At 32.4% G+C, this 14,178-nt stretch overlaps 1 protein-coding gene across 1 annotated transcript in view; it reads left to right on the top strand.

The window, feature by feature from the left end:
* The window catches only part of LOC149896826 (irregular chiasm C-roughest protein-like), an 82,412-nt gene that overhangs the window by 61,831 nt on the left and 6,403 nt on the right, over positions 1 to 14,178 (top strand). The window contains exons 11-20 of the mRNA XM_090117174.1: positions 1,458 to 1,591; positions 2,610 to 2,733; positions 3,950 to 4,095; positions 6,155 to 6,308; positions 6,671 to 6,897; positions 7,494 to 7,661; positions 11,113 to 11,281; positions 11,885 to 11,983; positions 12,801 to 12,881; positions 13,605 to 13,678. Of these exons, the coding sequence (XP_089973300.1) occupies positions 1,458 to 1,591; positions 2,610 to 2,733; positions 3,950 to 4,095; positions 6,155 to 6,308; positions 6,671 to 6,897; positions 7,494 to 7,661; positions 11,113 to 11,281; positions 11,885 to 11,983; positions 12,801 to 12,881; positions 13,605 to 13,678 (1,376 nt within the window). The remainder of the gene's footprint in view (positions 1 to 1,457; positions 1,592 to 2,609; positions 2,734 to 3,949; positions 4,096 to 6,154; positions 6,309 to 6,670; positions 6,898 to 7,493; positions 7,662 to 11,112; positions 11,282 to 11,884; positions 11,984 to 12,800; positions 12,882 to 13,604; positions 13,679 to 14,178) is intronic.

Genomic DNA, 14,178 nt, shown 5'->3' with positions numbered 1-14,178 from the left:
GGACTCCTAAAACACTTAGCCGATTATAATAAAATTCGCACACCATGTGCAGTTCGATCCAACTTGAGAGATAGGATAGTTTAAACATGTAGGTACCACGGGGCGGACCGCTAGTATTTCTTATAAAATCAAGATTTCTGACCGATTGGCTTGTTTGGTAGTGGCCCTGCATTCCAAGCCAGAGGTCGTGGTTTCGATTCCCACCCGAGGCAAATATTTGTGTGATGAACATACCGTAGGCGTTTGCTCTGTGTCTGGGTGAAATTATACATAATATGTATTTTTATCAGCCATCTGGTTTCCATTACACAAGCGAAAGCTTAGTATGGGATCAGATCGTGCCGTGTGTGAAAATTGTCCTGAAATATTTATTTATTTATTCTTTGTGTGTTATCATCTTGCAGTCTATAATTAGTCATTGTATTAATATTGTGGAATTAATTTTGATCTAATTTAATAAATATGTTATGTCTTTTAATCTTCCTTTAAATTCAAAGCAGTATTGAAGTTTGTTTTTCAACTAGCTCCAGATTGTGACTTTCCTCGTGTGATATTTGGATAGAAAATATTAATTGTATATGTGCAATATATTATTTCATTCATCAGAAGTTAGAGAAGGTATTGCCTTTTCCTAGTTCTAAAACAGTCGAAATATGAAATTTAAAAGAGTGAAGTTGAAGTATGAATTGTACATTGATTTTATTTTAAAATAATTATATTATATTACAAATTCAAGCCTTGACAATGTTCGTTCATTCAAATCTAAGTAAAAATGTTGATTAATATAAGAATACCCTTGAATTTAAGTAATGGGAAGGAAATTTGAAAATTTCGCGAAAAAGGTCAAGAAGAAAATAAGTTGTAAATTGCGAAGTCTTTGTAAAACAGTAAAATCTTAAGTACTGAATTATAAGCAATTGTACTGAATGCTGAAATTCCGTTTAAGCGCTGAGAATTCGTATTATTAAGAATTGTTTTCTATAATGGAGACGATGAATTTATTTTTTTCGTCTTACTTTCAAATATAATGTTGTACCCATATTGTAAGTAATTAACTGACTGTTTGATGTTTTTCAAGCGACGTTTAATCAAAAAGGAATGAGGCTCAATTCGACTGTATTTTTTCTGGTTTTGATCCTCGATAACTCCATGATTTTTTTTAAAGAATGACGTGCGCGATACTTTTAATGTGTGATACAATATAATGATTTATAACTTTTGTAGAAAAAAATTAGGTATATATATATTTAATTCAATCACGATCGTCTAGAAATTATTATTTATTTTCAAAATTTATAAATTTAATTGTTTGAACACACTTTTTAACCCTACTGTAGTCGCGTATCTAAAAGTGACGTGTGTGGTCGCGTGGTCTACAAGGGTCTTTGTGAACTCTTAACTATTTTTACTATTTATTTTATATTTATGCAATTACTTGATAGAGATAATGGTTACAGACGGTCCAACATTCAAACACAAACCACAAAACGTGGAAGGCGAATCCGGGTCGTCAGCCACTCTAAGCTGTATGGCGGATGGTCATCCACAACCTAAAACCCTTTGGTTGAGATATGAACGAGATAGAGTTATTGTAAGTTGATGTTGTTTATAGTTTTAAACATTTAATATGTTATATTTTTAATTAAATTTACGATCTTTTTGGATCGACATAAGCTTTATTTATTTTCATGTCATATAAATACAAAAATTTTATAACAAAATAAATAAACGTATACGGTATAGTATTCAAAACAGTTTATAAGTTGTTCTTTGAAAGAATTTAAATCTTTCAGCCTGCGATAGTCTCACTACAGAGGTGTCTTTCTTGGGATTTGTAAATAGTGTTCGCTAGTTGTTCTTGTATAGAAAGTTTGTAGAATTCATATCGTATGCTAGAATAATAGTAAAATAACGATTTTGTATTTTGCTTTTAATTAATATGGATTTTTAGGATAAGATGTTTGTACTTTGTAGGTTTGTTTGTTGTAACCACAGTTATGCAGGTTCTAAATAGTCCTGGGGCCGTATTATGACCTCTTATTTCCAGACAGTTTACGCCGTGAATTGAACTGATTGGAAAATTCAAATTATGATCGCAATACCCATGTCTGGTTGTAGGAAATAAGAGGTTATAATACGGTCCCTGTTGTAACATTATTAATTATAGAAAATCCATACTAATATTATAAATGCGAAAGTAACTCTGTCTGTCTGTCTGTTACTCAATCACGCCTAAACTACTGAACCAATTTGCATGAAATTTGGTAGGGAGATATTTTGATACCCGAGAAAGGACATAGGCTACTTTTTATCCCGGGAAAATGACGCAATCCCGGAAATCCCACGGGAACGGAAACTATGCGGGTTTTTCTTTGACTGCGCGGGCGAAGCCGCGGGCGGAAACCTAGTTTTGTATAAATAGAATACCTGTGTTATAAATTAAATTTACTTCAGTAACTATTGAATATCGATTCAAACAAGACAGACGGACTAATCTTTTAATGATAGGATTAAAAGATTGGACCGTCTGTTACTAAAATGAAATTATTACGATAGTTTCTGATAAGTACCTCGGATTGAAAAATGCTTAAAATTATTTTCTTTCACAGATCGTAGGTAAATCGTCAAACCTCTCATTGACTATTACGAAACAATCAGCGGGGCAATACTGGTGTAGAGCTAGTATAGATGGCAGGAAGGATATTGAAGCGGCTGCTATGGTTTATGTTAAAGGTTAGTTCATTTATTTTTATATATTTTAGTAATACATCTATACTAATATTATAAGGAGGGTGTGATTTTTGTCTGAAGACAGTTTAATTTTTGAAAAGAGATGTTGTGAATTTTTTTCTCTTTATTAAAAGTCATTTTTTCTTAAGAAGTAAAACAACTAAGAAAGATGAATGTAGAATGCTACACAATAACATCATCCATTCAGTCACAATTCATATGAACTTATCCATTATTTCACTAAACTCGATGAAACTCGAAAAAGTTAAACCACTAACTTTGTTCTCACCTGGTACTAGAAGAAAAGTTTATCAAAGTTTGCATACGAGATTGTGTGAATGTAGGGGGTTTGTAACTAAATAATTGTACCTATATTTAATAATGTGTAAAGTACTTTTTTTAGCATGCATTAAAACATTGTCTGTCTGTCCATCTGTATGTTTTTATCTAATTCTAACTGAACCGATTTGGATTAAATTTGGTACAAATGTAATATTGGAGACCTGAAAAAGTACATAAGTACCTACTAAAACAGTTTTTAATTCAAATTCAAATTCAAGTAATTTATTTGTAAGAATTGTGGTAATACATTTATCTCGGAAGCACCACGGGAATTAGAACTATGTGAGAACACTTTGATTACGCGGGCGAAACTATGGGAGGCTAGTTTCCAAAATATCTTAAAGAAATTAACCTCCCACTACTATTTATAAATAAAAGTATAATATATAAACTCCTTTTAAAACGGTCACTCCATTGAAAGGTATTTGATCCTTGTCCTTGTAAATCTGCGAGGCTTATTATAGGTTAAATTTAATTTAATTTGTGAGAAAAACTCAGGAGGTTGCTATTTTCCTTATAGTGATATACCTATTGCTGTTAAGATTGTAACATGTACTTGTTTATACTGATTCGAAAGTTTAAGATTTTGTTTGTTTGTATGAGTATACGGCATATTTGTAAAAATGGAGTCTAGTCTAGATCGAAATTTGACTTTGTAATTATTCTTTAATTTGTTAAAGAAAAAAAATTTAACTCTAAAAATTAATCGACGTAGAGTCTATTTGCAAGTTTTGCTTGGTAAAATATTAAGGCCATCAGTCATGTAGTTCTCATTGTTGAAATTCATGTAAGTAAAAGTTATAAAACGGATTATTAAATACCTACTTACGAAAAATGTATAAAAGATTTGGTTATTTTACACAAAAATTTGTTACAGGTCCCCCAAAAATAATTTCCAATCAGACGCAATACGGGATAGAAGGAGACAGCGTGAGGATAGAATGTATATCCTTCTCTGTCCCCAAGCCAGACCTTGTTATGTGGGCGTATGAAGGAAATGAAATTAATTCTTTTCATAACCAAGTAAGTGTGAAATTTGTTAATAATAGTGAAAACGTGGCAAATTGGATGTTGATCCAAAAATAGTTGGCGAATGTTTATCCATTTTTTATTATGTAATATTACGGGTAATTGGTAAGCAATTTTTGATAAGAATTGTTAGATCGGTTACGGTGGCATTTTAAGTTTATTTTCACATTTTATTATAGTTACGGGTAAGCAATGTTTATTGTTTGGTAAGAATGAATAGATCAGCCACGGTACGTGAAAAAGTAATTTATTCATAATATCAGCGTCATCCATTATAATAGACAAATTGGTAAAGTTGTTTAAATGTTATTTTCGATGATAGAATGACGTGTGGTTCCACAATAGTGGAAGAAAGATAAAAAGCTGATTTGAGAAAAAATAACACAAGAAACTGCTCAGATTATAATAAAAAACAAATAGTTTTATCCACTATGACACAAATGATTAATATTGTTATTTTGGTTACAAAATACAAATTACCACCGTTAGTAGATTTTGATTCACAGATTAAACAAAAATTATAACAGTAACGATATTTTTAAAACAAAAAATCGTTTAATCCACTACCTACCACTATAGAATTCTACACAACCTTTCTTCCATAGTTGGATAATACCTCAATTAAGTGTAAAAGTATCCTCTATCTTCAAACGAACCAAAGGGTTCTCGAATGTTCCGTGAAAAGAGGGACTCATATTGTTCTAGAGATCTTCAACACCTTAGCCTTTCTTAGAAATAGTGTTATGTACGGTGAATGAGTTTATAGGTAATCTTAGTAACTGTTATTAGTGTAGTGTTAGGTATGGTATAATAAAATTGTGAGAATTATATTTTAATAATTTCATACGTTTTTGTGTGGCGTGCAATAAAAAAAAAAAAATACGTGTGGCACTCGAGGACTGCCGCGGTAAAGCTATTGCATGCTATGCCTTCAAGCCACACCTCCGCGCCCGTTCCCGTGGGGAGCGTGAGGTTTTCCCCGCGCTCAAGGCCCGCGATAGAAGCTATGCAATAGCTTAAAAAAATACGTGTGGCACCATTGTGGCACTCGAGGACTGCCGCGGTAAAGCTATTGCATCGCATCGCTGTGCCGGTTGGAGTGGGGGGTGTTAGGTTTTTTCGTTACGGAATTTTTACATTCGGTCGCCGCGCTCTAAGTCTGAGATAAAAACTATGCAATACCGTAATAAGTTATTTTATTTGATAGACACATTTGCTTGTGCTTATATCAGCATTGTTTAAATGTACATATAAAATAATTGTATAAATTGGAAAATACTTATAAACCTTATTACTAAACGTTAAAAGAAAGATTGTAGAGCATTATTCGAACTTTTAAAATTCTACCATTTATTTTACTATGATTATTATAATTTTTTTATAATATAATAAAATTAGTCCGGGATACATCGCTCATTTTTGCAAGTGATTACTATCAAGCTAATTTTTCGTGAGTAGCTTTATTTTGATGAGATGCCCAATAATTTCATGTACGAAACTCTCGATTGTGGTAGCTAACAGAGGTAACAAGGATAAAAATTTTTGATTTGACGGTTCTCAAATATTTATTACGCAATTTGTAGGACATTATGTCTGTTGAATTATATAAGTATTAAATATGTGAAAATAAAAAAATCAGCTGGTTAGTAATCATTTATGATGACTTCGTTATCGATACACATTGGAAAGGGGGACTCTTTGATCAAACCATAGATTTTGTAGGACAAATATTTTTTCGAATAATTTAGATAATTATCTTGAGATTGAACAAAAAAAAAACATTCAGTTAGTAATTAATATTTGAGAACCATCAAATCAAAATATTTTATCCTTGTTTCCTCTGGTAGCTACCACAATCGAGAGTTTTGTACATGAAATTATTGGGCATCTCATCAAAATAAAGCTACTCACGAAAAATTAGCTTGATAGTAATCACTTGCAAAAATGGGCGATGTATCCCGGACTAAATGTAGGTAGGTAATATTATGTCGACCTAATATATTGTTAATCATGTAATGTAAATATTGTGAGTGAAGAAATATTTATTTTTTAGGAATACGTATTTCTCGAAGAAACGTTAGCAGATAGATTGACAAAATCGACACTTATAATAAGAGACAGTCAAACCAGACATTTTGGTTCATACAATTGTACGGTCAGCAACGCGTATGGAGTGGACAGTATGCAAATAAATCTTTTGCCAGATAGTAAGTATATTAAAGAAAATGGAATTTAATTATTTTTTAGCAATCTAAAAAAACAATTCCGGTAAATTGGTCATTTGCTTGTGAAAGATAAATGTTATAATTGAATAAATCTCATCTTAACTGTTAATTTTTAAATATTAACAAAATTATAATGTTTTAATAGTTGATTTTGCGTGGTAATAAAATTGTCGTGTGAAAATTTGTTACCTATTACAATTTTCTAATCTTTGAACTTATCATTAATTTGTTGTTATTATCAACATAACAAATAAAAAACCTGTTGTAATTATATTTAATCTGTATCAAAAAGACTCATCATCACTATAAATATTAACACAAAAACTAATCACCAATTTTTTCAGAATCATCATCCCTCATAATAATAATATCTGGTGCGTCCTTACTAACGATAATAATATTCGTAATAATGTTCATCATAATGCTCTGCCAACGTAAAAGTAACAAATGTGACGTCAAGAAGCCAGATATCCCCGACATTAACAAGGGTTGTCAGTTTGAAAGCGATCGGAATTCAAACATAAGCGACTTGAAAATGGAGTTGCGTCACATTGAGGGTAGTTGTGAAATGGTTTGTGAAATTGTGGTTTTTAAGTGAAATTTATAGTTAGATGTCTATAATGATTGTGTAGCTATAAATTATTGGTAGCTTCAGTATTGCCTGTTTTGGTCACGACCAATAGAAACAATAATCTATTTCATATTTGTCCAACTAGAAAGACACTAAATGAAAACAAAAAATATTATCTCAATCGCAAAAAGCTTAACTAATCTCACGAACTACTTAACCGTTGCTGAAAATTCTTACACTCATAAAAACGTAAATTATTTCTAAATTATGTAGTACTTTTACTTCGAATTCATCCCAGGAGCAAGCAACATCTAGTTAAGTAGTAAACATCCTACTATCCTAATAAATAACCTAATATTATAAATGCGAAAGTTTGTGAGGATGGATGTTTGTTACCCTTTCACGCAAATACTACCTAACCGATTACAATAAAATTACACACATATAGAGAGTAACTTGAATTAACACATAGGATAGATTTTATCCCGGATATCCCATAGGAACGGGAACTATGCGGGTTTTTCTTTGGAAACGCGGGCGAAGCCGTGGGCGGAAAGCTAGTTAAAAATATACACAACTAATATTTCTTTCTACAGGATGTATCAAACGAATCAGAAACAGACCTTCGTTCCACACTACACCTAACAACAAACTTGGGTCTACCATTAGCAGGCCCTGTACCACTCCCAGAGACCCTTGATACCGAAATGAAACAATACCAACGGTATAGCGGGGAGTTTGCGTTGAACAGCATGCCATTCACGGTGAGTTGATTATTCAAACTCAAACTCAAACTCAAACATTTATTTATTCAATTAGACTTTTTATAAAAGCACTTTTAAATTGTCACAAATTTTGTCACAAAGTGAAACTTCTTTATCGGGGTTGGAAAAAAATTTAGTGTAACATTTTTCCGTTACGCGCCATCTGTCTCTTATCCCTACCACGCGTGATTCGACGTATTTCTGTAAAGTTGCATATAGTTAATTATTTTTTGAAAAATAAGGTCATAAAGAAGTTTCACTTCTTACGTGTGTACACTAGTACAGGCACACATTTTTTTTAACATTTTCCATCATACGTCATATTAAGGTGGGTCCACACTTGATCATTTTCGCGTATCACATCTCCGTCGCGTAGCATCAACGCTTATTATGTTTGCTAGTGTGGACTCAAAATGATCGCGAACGTGATACACTTCGTATCATGATACACCCCGATCGCTATTAACCGCGTATCTGATACGTGTCGTATCGGATACGTATGGTATAATATAAATATCGTATGGTTTTTGGCCGAACCGTGGCTCACGCGTATGTTCAAAATGGGCGTCCACACTTAGGATACGCATACTCGATACGATACGCCTGATACGGATACGATTACTTGATACAAATGTGGACCCGGCTTTATAAGTCATGATCGCGATCATTATAGCAGAATGTCATCATATTATCTATCAGCTTGATCATAGACTTGACACTCATAAACATAGCCATAGCTAACATTACACCTAACAACCCACCACTACCAGACACATTCCATACCGAAATGATGAAACAATCTACACACATTTTAACGCGCTAATCTCAGGAACTAGTGGTCCGATTTGAAAAATTATTTTGGTGCTAGATAGCCCATTTATCGAGGATAAATGGAAAAATATAAAAATATAATCATCAGCCTTAGACCAACAGGAGCGGAGCACTGCGGGTAAAACCGCGGAGCACAGCTAGTAAAAGAATAAAAACATTCAATCATAGAAACGAACAACCTTTTGACGAATACAACTTTGTTAAATCGTGCACAAATTTAGTCCAGTTAATACAACAAAAAAATAGGCGAAAATCACTAAACTAAATGAGTAAGACAATACATTCAAATGACCTGCATTTCGGAGCCAATCTCACATTTGATGGAAACAAGCGAATGCAAACAGTACCTAATCCACACTATGACGTCATACGTCACGAGAATTTGCACATGCCAGCCGCGCTCAAGCAATTTGTACAGTCTACACGCGACAGAGATCGAGTTTTTGGCTTTAATATACGCTTTGGTGTGGCGAATTTAGAATTTAGCGTCTAGTTTTGTCAAGACAAGCTATTTTGGGCCCTACAAAGGGCGAGTAGAGGCAATCACGATTGTGTAAAAGGCCTAAATGTCTATGATCGGCCATCATTGTAGATGCTTTTTCATAATCGCCATAATGGCGGTTTAACTACGATCATTTGTTGGGCCAACGCTGCCCTTTGTGTAGGGGGCACATTAAATAGAGCTAGGAAACGAATTGAGACAGTGATTAAATCAATTTCAAATACTTATTAATAATGTTTTATTCACATTCCTTGCTATACGAATAAGTATGTTTATGTTGGTACATACCTACTTGATTCCATGATCCGTCAGCATGACCCTTATAGAAAATGACTTATCAAAATACATTTAACAAACAACAAATCCAACATTTTCCATTCATCAAAGAAGCGATTATTAATTCAGAAAGCCGTATAAACTACCGCTAAGAAATAATTCAAAACGTGACTGCTTTTCAAATAACCTCGTGTAATTTGATACTGAATCCTGTGAAACTGAGACGATAACTGTTCGTGGGTTTGTTTGGTTGATTATCTTACAATTGAATGATAATATTGAGGATTCATAAAACTTGGTTGTGCCTAAAATTGTGCTATATTCTAGACTCATTTTATGCTGGTTGCTTCTTAAGAATATAACTCGGTTTTGCTTTTTTTAAGTGGGGAAATCTTGAATAGATACCCACGGCCTCCGGTTAAGGAGCCGTGGGTTATGTCGGATTCTTACCAACTAAAATCCCACAGTATTCCTTCGAGCCGCTTTAATGATGGAGCCGCGGGTATTGGTTAGAATTCTTCCGCGACCAACTAGGTTTTGCCTAAAATTGTGCTATATTCTAGACAAATTTTTTGGTGATTGGTTGACCAGAATTGAGTTATAGTGCATTAAAGTGCTTCAAAAGGTGTCCAGTTGTTAAGTCTTCTTTATAAGTTCTATCTTGCTTTCTGCTAAATCATAAATGTTAATGTTTTTTAAAGATCAGAGCCAAATAATTTTTGTTTATTTATCACGTAAATAAAGCTGATCTTTTCTGTTTTAAATTTGATACAACGATAGATTTATTGGTTTATATTGTACTACATATAGATCTACGAAATACATTTAATAGAAAACGAAAGGATCAATTTTAATACGACATAAAAAGTGCAAGAGTAATCCCAAATCATAATTAAGAAACATTTATTGAAGATGGTGATTGTTCTGGTTATAATTCGAATCTCCAAGGATTCCTTTGTAACACAAGGAGCAAGAAACTTCATAGAAACAAACAAGTTGATTATTATTTGCTTGTCTGGTGTACTTCACTTTGGTCCGAATATCTCAAGGGGTGAAATATGACATGTTATTTCGATTGAACAACAGAATTGGGATGATGTTTAAGGGAAACTGCTACGTATATATTTCGTAGATTTTGGAGATCAAAATATTTGCAGTTGAAATGTTTATAAATAACGATGAGCGTTGTTGCTGTGTTGAACTTAGATATCTTTACAATTACGTCTAACACAGGTTCAGCATCTATCTTTGGTATAAACAAATTATAAGTAAAATTTGTAATTAAAGTAACATTTTATTTCACATCTAATAAATTTACCATTTCACTCATCTCATTCACATAGGTAATCATAATGTTTTCTCTCCATTTATCTCATAATTTTAATTAGAAGATATTCTATAAAATTTATAGAATATCTTCTTATTAATGTAAACGAATGACCTCCACAATATTGAATATACATGAGAAAGAAAGTCGCTTTTCAGTCCTTTTATATTACTAGTTGCGCTCCGCGGTTTCACCCGCGTGGCTCCGCTCCTGTTGGTCTTAGCGTGATAATATAATTTTCCTTTCTCGATGAATGGGTCGAATAACACCGATAACATTTTTTTCAAATCGGACCAGTAGTTCCTGAGATTAGCGCGTAAACAAACAAACAAACTCTTCAGCTTTATAATATTAGTAGATAATATTAGATTTCTGAGATAGAGCCTTTAGTTGTATTATTATTTTTGCCTAACGGATCTTAGTCGTCCATTAATGTACATAATAATTCAATAAAGGATATTATTTTTTTATTATTGTATCTATCACCTAAATAAATATATTTATTGTACAAACAGCCCAACCAAAACGGCTATGTCCCCTACGTAGACTACACCCGTGACTACGCGCCCCCCGACTCCACAAGTTCCCTCTCTCGAAGCACGGATATGTCCACATACCAGAGTCATTGTGGATCGCTGAATAGACAACAGAGTTGTGGAAGACTTACCGGGATGGGACCGGATTGTGAGTATTGAAGATATAAATGATACACAAACTCATTTATTAATTCAATTAGATTATTAATTCATTTATTTATTCAATTAGACTTCTTCTAGAAGTTATTTTGAATCGTCATAATATAGTTTTACCACTTACCATTTGACATTGTACACATAAAAGTTGAAAAAGAATAATAATCTTAAACTTGATCAGCCTATATATTGAGATTGTTGTTTAATTATCTAAATAGATAGCGCGGGGTGTCCTTAAGGTACATAAAACTGAACGAGTAGAACGTATTCAATTGCTGGCTAGACGTTGATCCGGTTTGGCAAAAAGATGCGGGTTCGAATCGAATCCTGCCTCGAGTTTTCTTTTCGATATTTTTAATCGTTTAAAATTTCTCATGTTAGTTTAATTATTACATTTTAGTTAACAATATTGTACTTTGTTTTTCATTTAGATCAATCAAAAACATTTGCGTTTGATCAGTCTTATCTAGAAGTCTGTACATTTAAATGAAACGTTAAGTTAACAATCCATTTAAATGTATTTTAAGAATTATAACCATATAATTAATTAAATAGTATAAGTGTAATAAAAAACTACAATCTCTAATATTTTTAGTGATACCAATGTCGAACCCTGGGGTTATAATGTCTGGTGTGGACGTACGGTATGCGGCAACATATGGAAATCCGTATTTAACTGGCAGTGGACCTCTTGGTAAGTTATCTTGATAAATAATTCTGTAATCAATTGTTTGTGTGATATCTGTATAAATTTTAAATATCTAATTGAGTGTAATTTTATCCAGAGTAAGTAAAGGAAGTTTCGATGTTTATGCAATAGCTGTTTATAGGATCATATTATGTATGAATTGCATAAAAATAATCAGAGTTAATAATAATGATAATATTGTAAGAAATATTAGAGAACTTTTAAGTACCTTTTTTCAGAGAAAATAAGTGTGTTTGTATAACAGCTGTTGTATTGATTTGTGAAACTTATAACAACATTGTGTCTCTATAGTTTGGTTTCTCCTAACTATAAGTTAGTATACCCTAGAGGTACTCAAGTTACCATTGTTCAACATAATGTAATTAAACTTGAGTTATAGAATTTAAAACGAATATAGAATAGCTAGATGTCTTGACGCAGGTAATTTGTTAAGTCTTATATATTTTATCAAATTCCTCAAATTTAATTTCTCTCCGTACGTCCAGTTCTCTGGAAGAAATCGCTGCATAGCGATAAGACTGCCAATTGTTTAAGGGCTGATTTTTCAATCCTTGGTTAAAACTTATTTGTCGAATAATGTATAAAACTACCATTTTAAAAACGTATTCTAATTGCCCGTATTTGACAGTTTACGTGACATTATAATATTATCGTGTAAGGTAATACTTTATTGGAAGGATAAGTTTTACCCAAGCATTGAAAAATCGGCCCTTAAAGTATTCTTAGGTTCAGTATAATTGTAATAATTCTAAGAGCAATAAAGTATTAATAAATAAATTAATTAACAAATAAATTTTTACAGCATACCCTCCACAACCAAATACTTCATCTAAAAATGCACCGCCGCCTTACTATACGTTGAAGAGTATTCATCATCAATCAGGTTTGTTATTTTGGTTACATTTGTGATAATTTTGCGTCGTTCTATTTTTTGCAATACCTAGATATTTAATATGATTTCTTATTACCTACTACTTTCTTCCTACTTCCTACTTACTACCTACTTACCTACTTCGTTCTTACCAGTAATTTTTTTGCACTTACAACATAGTTTTCATCATGTTTTTGATAGATCTGTGGTAAAACAATAACTTCTAACCTAACCTAACTAGCTACAATTATTCAAATTTTCAAGAGTACTAATTACTTTTGTACTAAAATCTATAATATAAACACTTAACATGTCAATTTCAACTACACTTGAAGCATTTACCCAAATTTGGTTAAAAATTTACCTATACGATAAAAATATTTCCTTACTTATATTAAAAACTCATATAAACATATATTTTCTAATTAGTAGTAACAACCCTTGACATGTCTGGTTCACTTACACTTGAAGCTAGCTAAAAGCTTTTAAAAACATATATAAATAAAAATATTTCCCTTTAATTTGTACACTAGCTGTGCTCCGCGGTTTCACCCGCATTGTTCTTAGCGTGATGATAGCCTATAGCCTTCCTCGATAAATGGGCTATCTAACACCGAAAGAATTTTTCAAATGGGACCAGTAGTTCCTGAGATTAGCGCGCTCAAACAAACAAACAAACTCTTCAGCTTTATAATATTAGTGTAAACTGTATATAAATAGATATTTCATCACCAGGTGTGACGTCACCACCATGTTCATCATCATCTCGTATCGCGTCTAGTCCCCAAGGCACATCAGCTCAACCGCAGGTAATTTTTAAACCTTATTTTTAATTTTTTTCTTATTTTATTTCAGGAGAGTTAATTTTTAAGCTAATTCTTAAGGTGCAAGCTGTTCTATTTCTATTTAAGGTTTTATTATTAAGTATTGTAATAATATTTCTACTTTATATAGTAACATTCAAGCGAAGAGTGAACCGGTACCTACTAGGGAAGCGCGTACTATGTAGAATAAAAAAAATGTATGCGTGTAATAGAGTACACACGTAAGAAGTGAAACTTCTTTATGACCTTATTTTTCAAAAAATATTTACTATATGCAACTTTACAGAAATACGTCGAATCACGCGTGGTAGGGATAAGAAAAAGATGGCGCGTAACGGAAAAATGTCACGCGTAACGAAAAAATGTTATACTAAATTTTTTTCCAACCCCGATAAAGAAGTTTCACTTCAAAAATAAAAACGATAGCTAATAATGTTGCGCAATCAAAGGATTAACATTGCTTCACAAATTTCAGCATTTTAAAA

Source organism: Colias eurytheme, chromosome 27 (assembly GCF_061535395.1).
Source record: "Colias eurytheme isolate Ceu_HAF_F1 chromosome 27, ilColEury1 Martin Lab GWU primary, whole genome shotgun sequence".
Classification (NCBI taxonomy): domain Eukaryota; kingdom Metazoa; phylum Arthropoda; class Insecta; order Lepidoptera; family Pieridae; genus Colias; species Colias eurytheme.
Note: the sequence above shows the minus strand (reverse complement) of the source record. Positions and strands in the feature narration are given on the sequence as shown.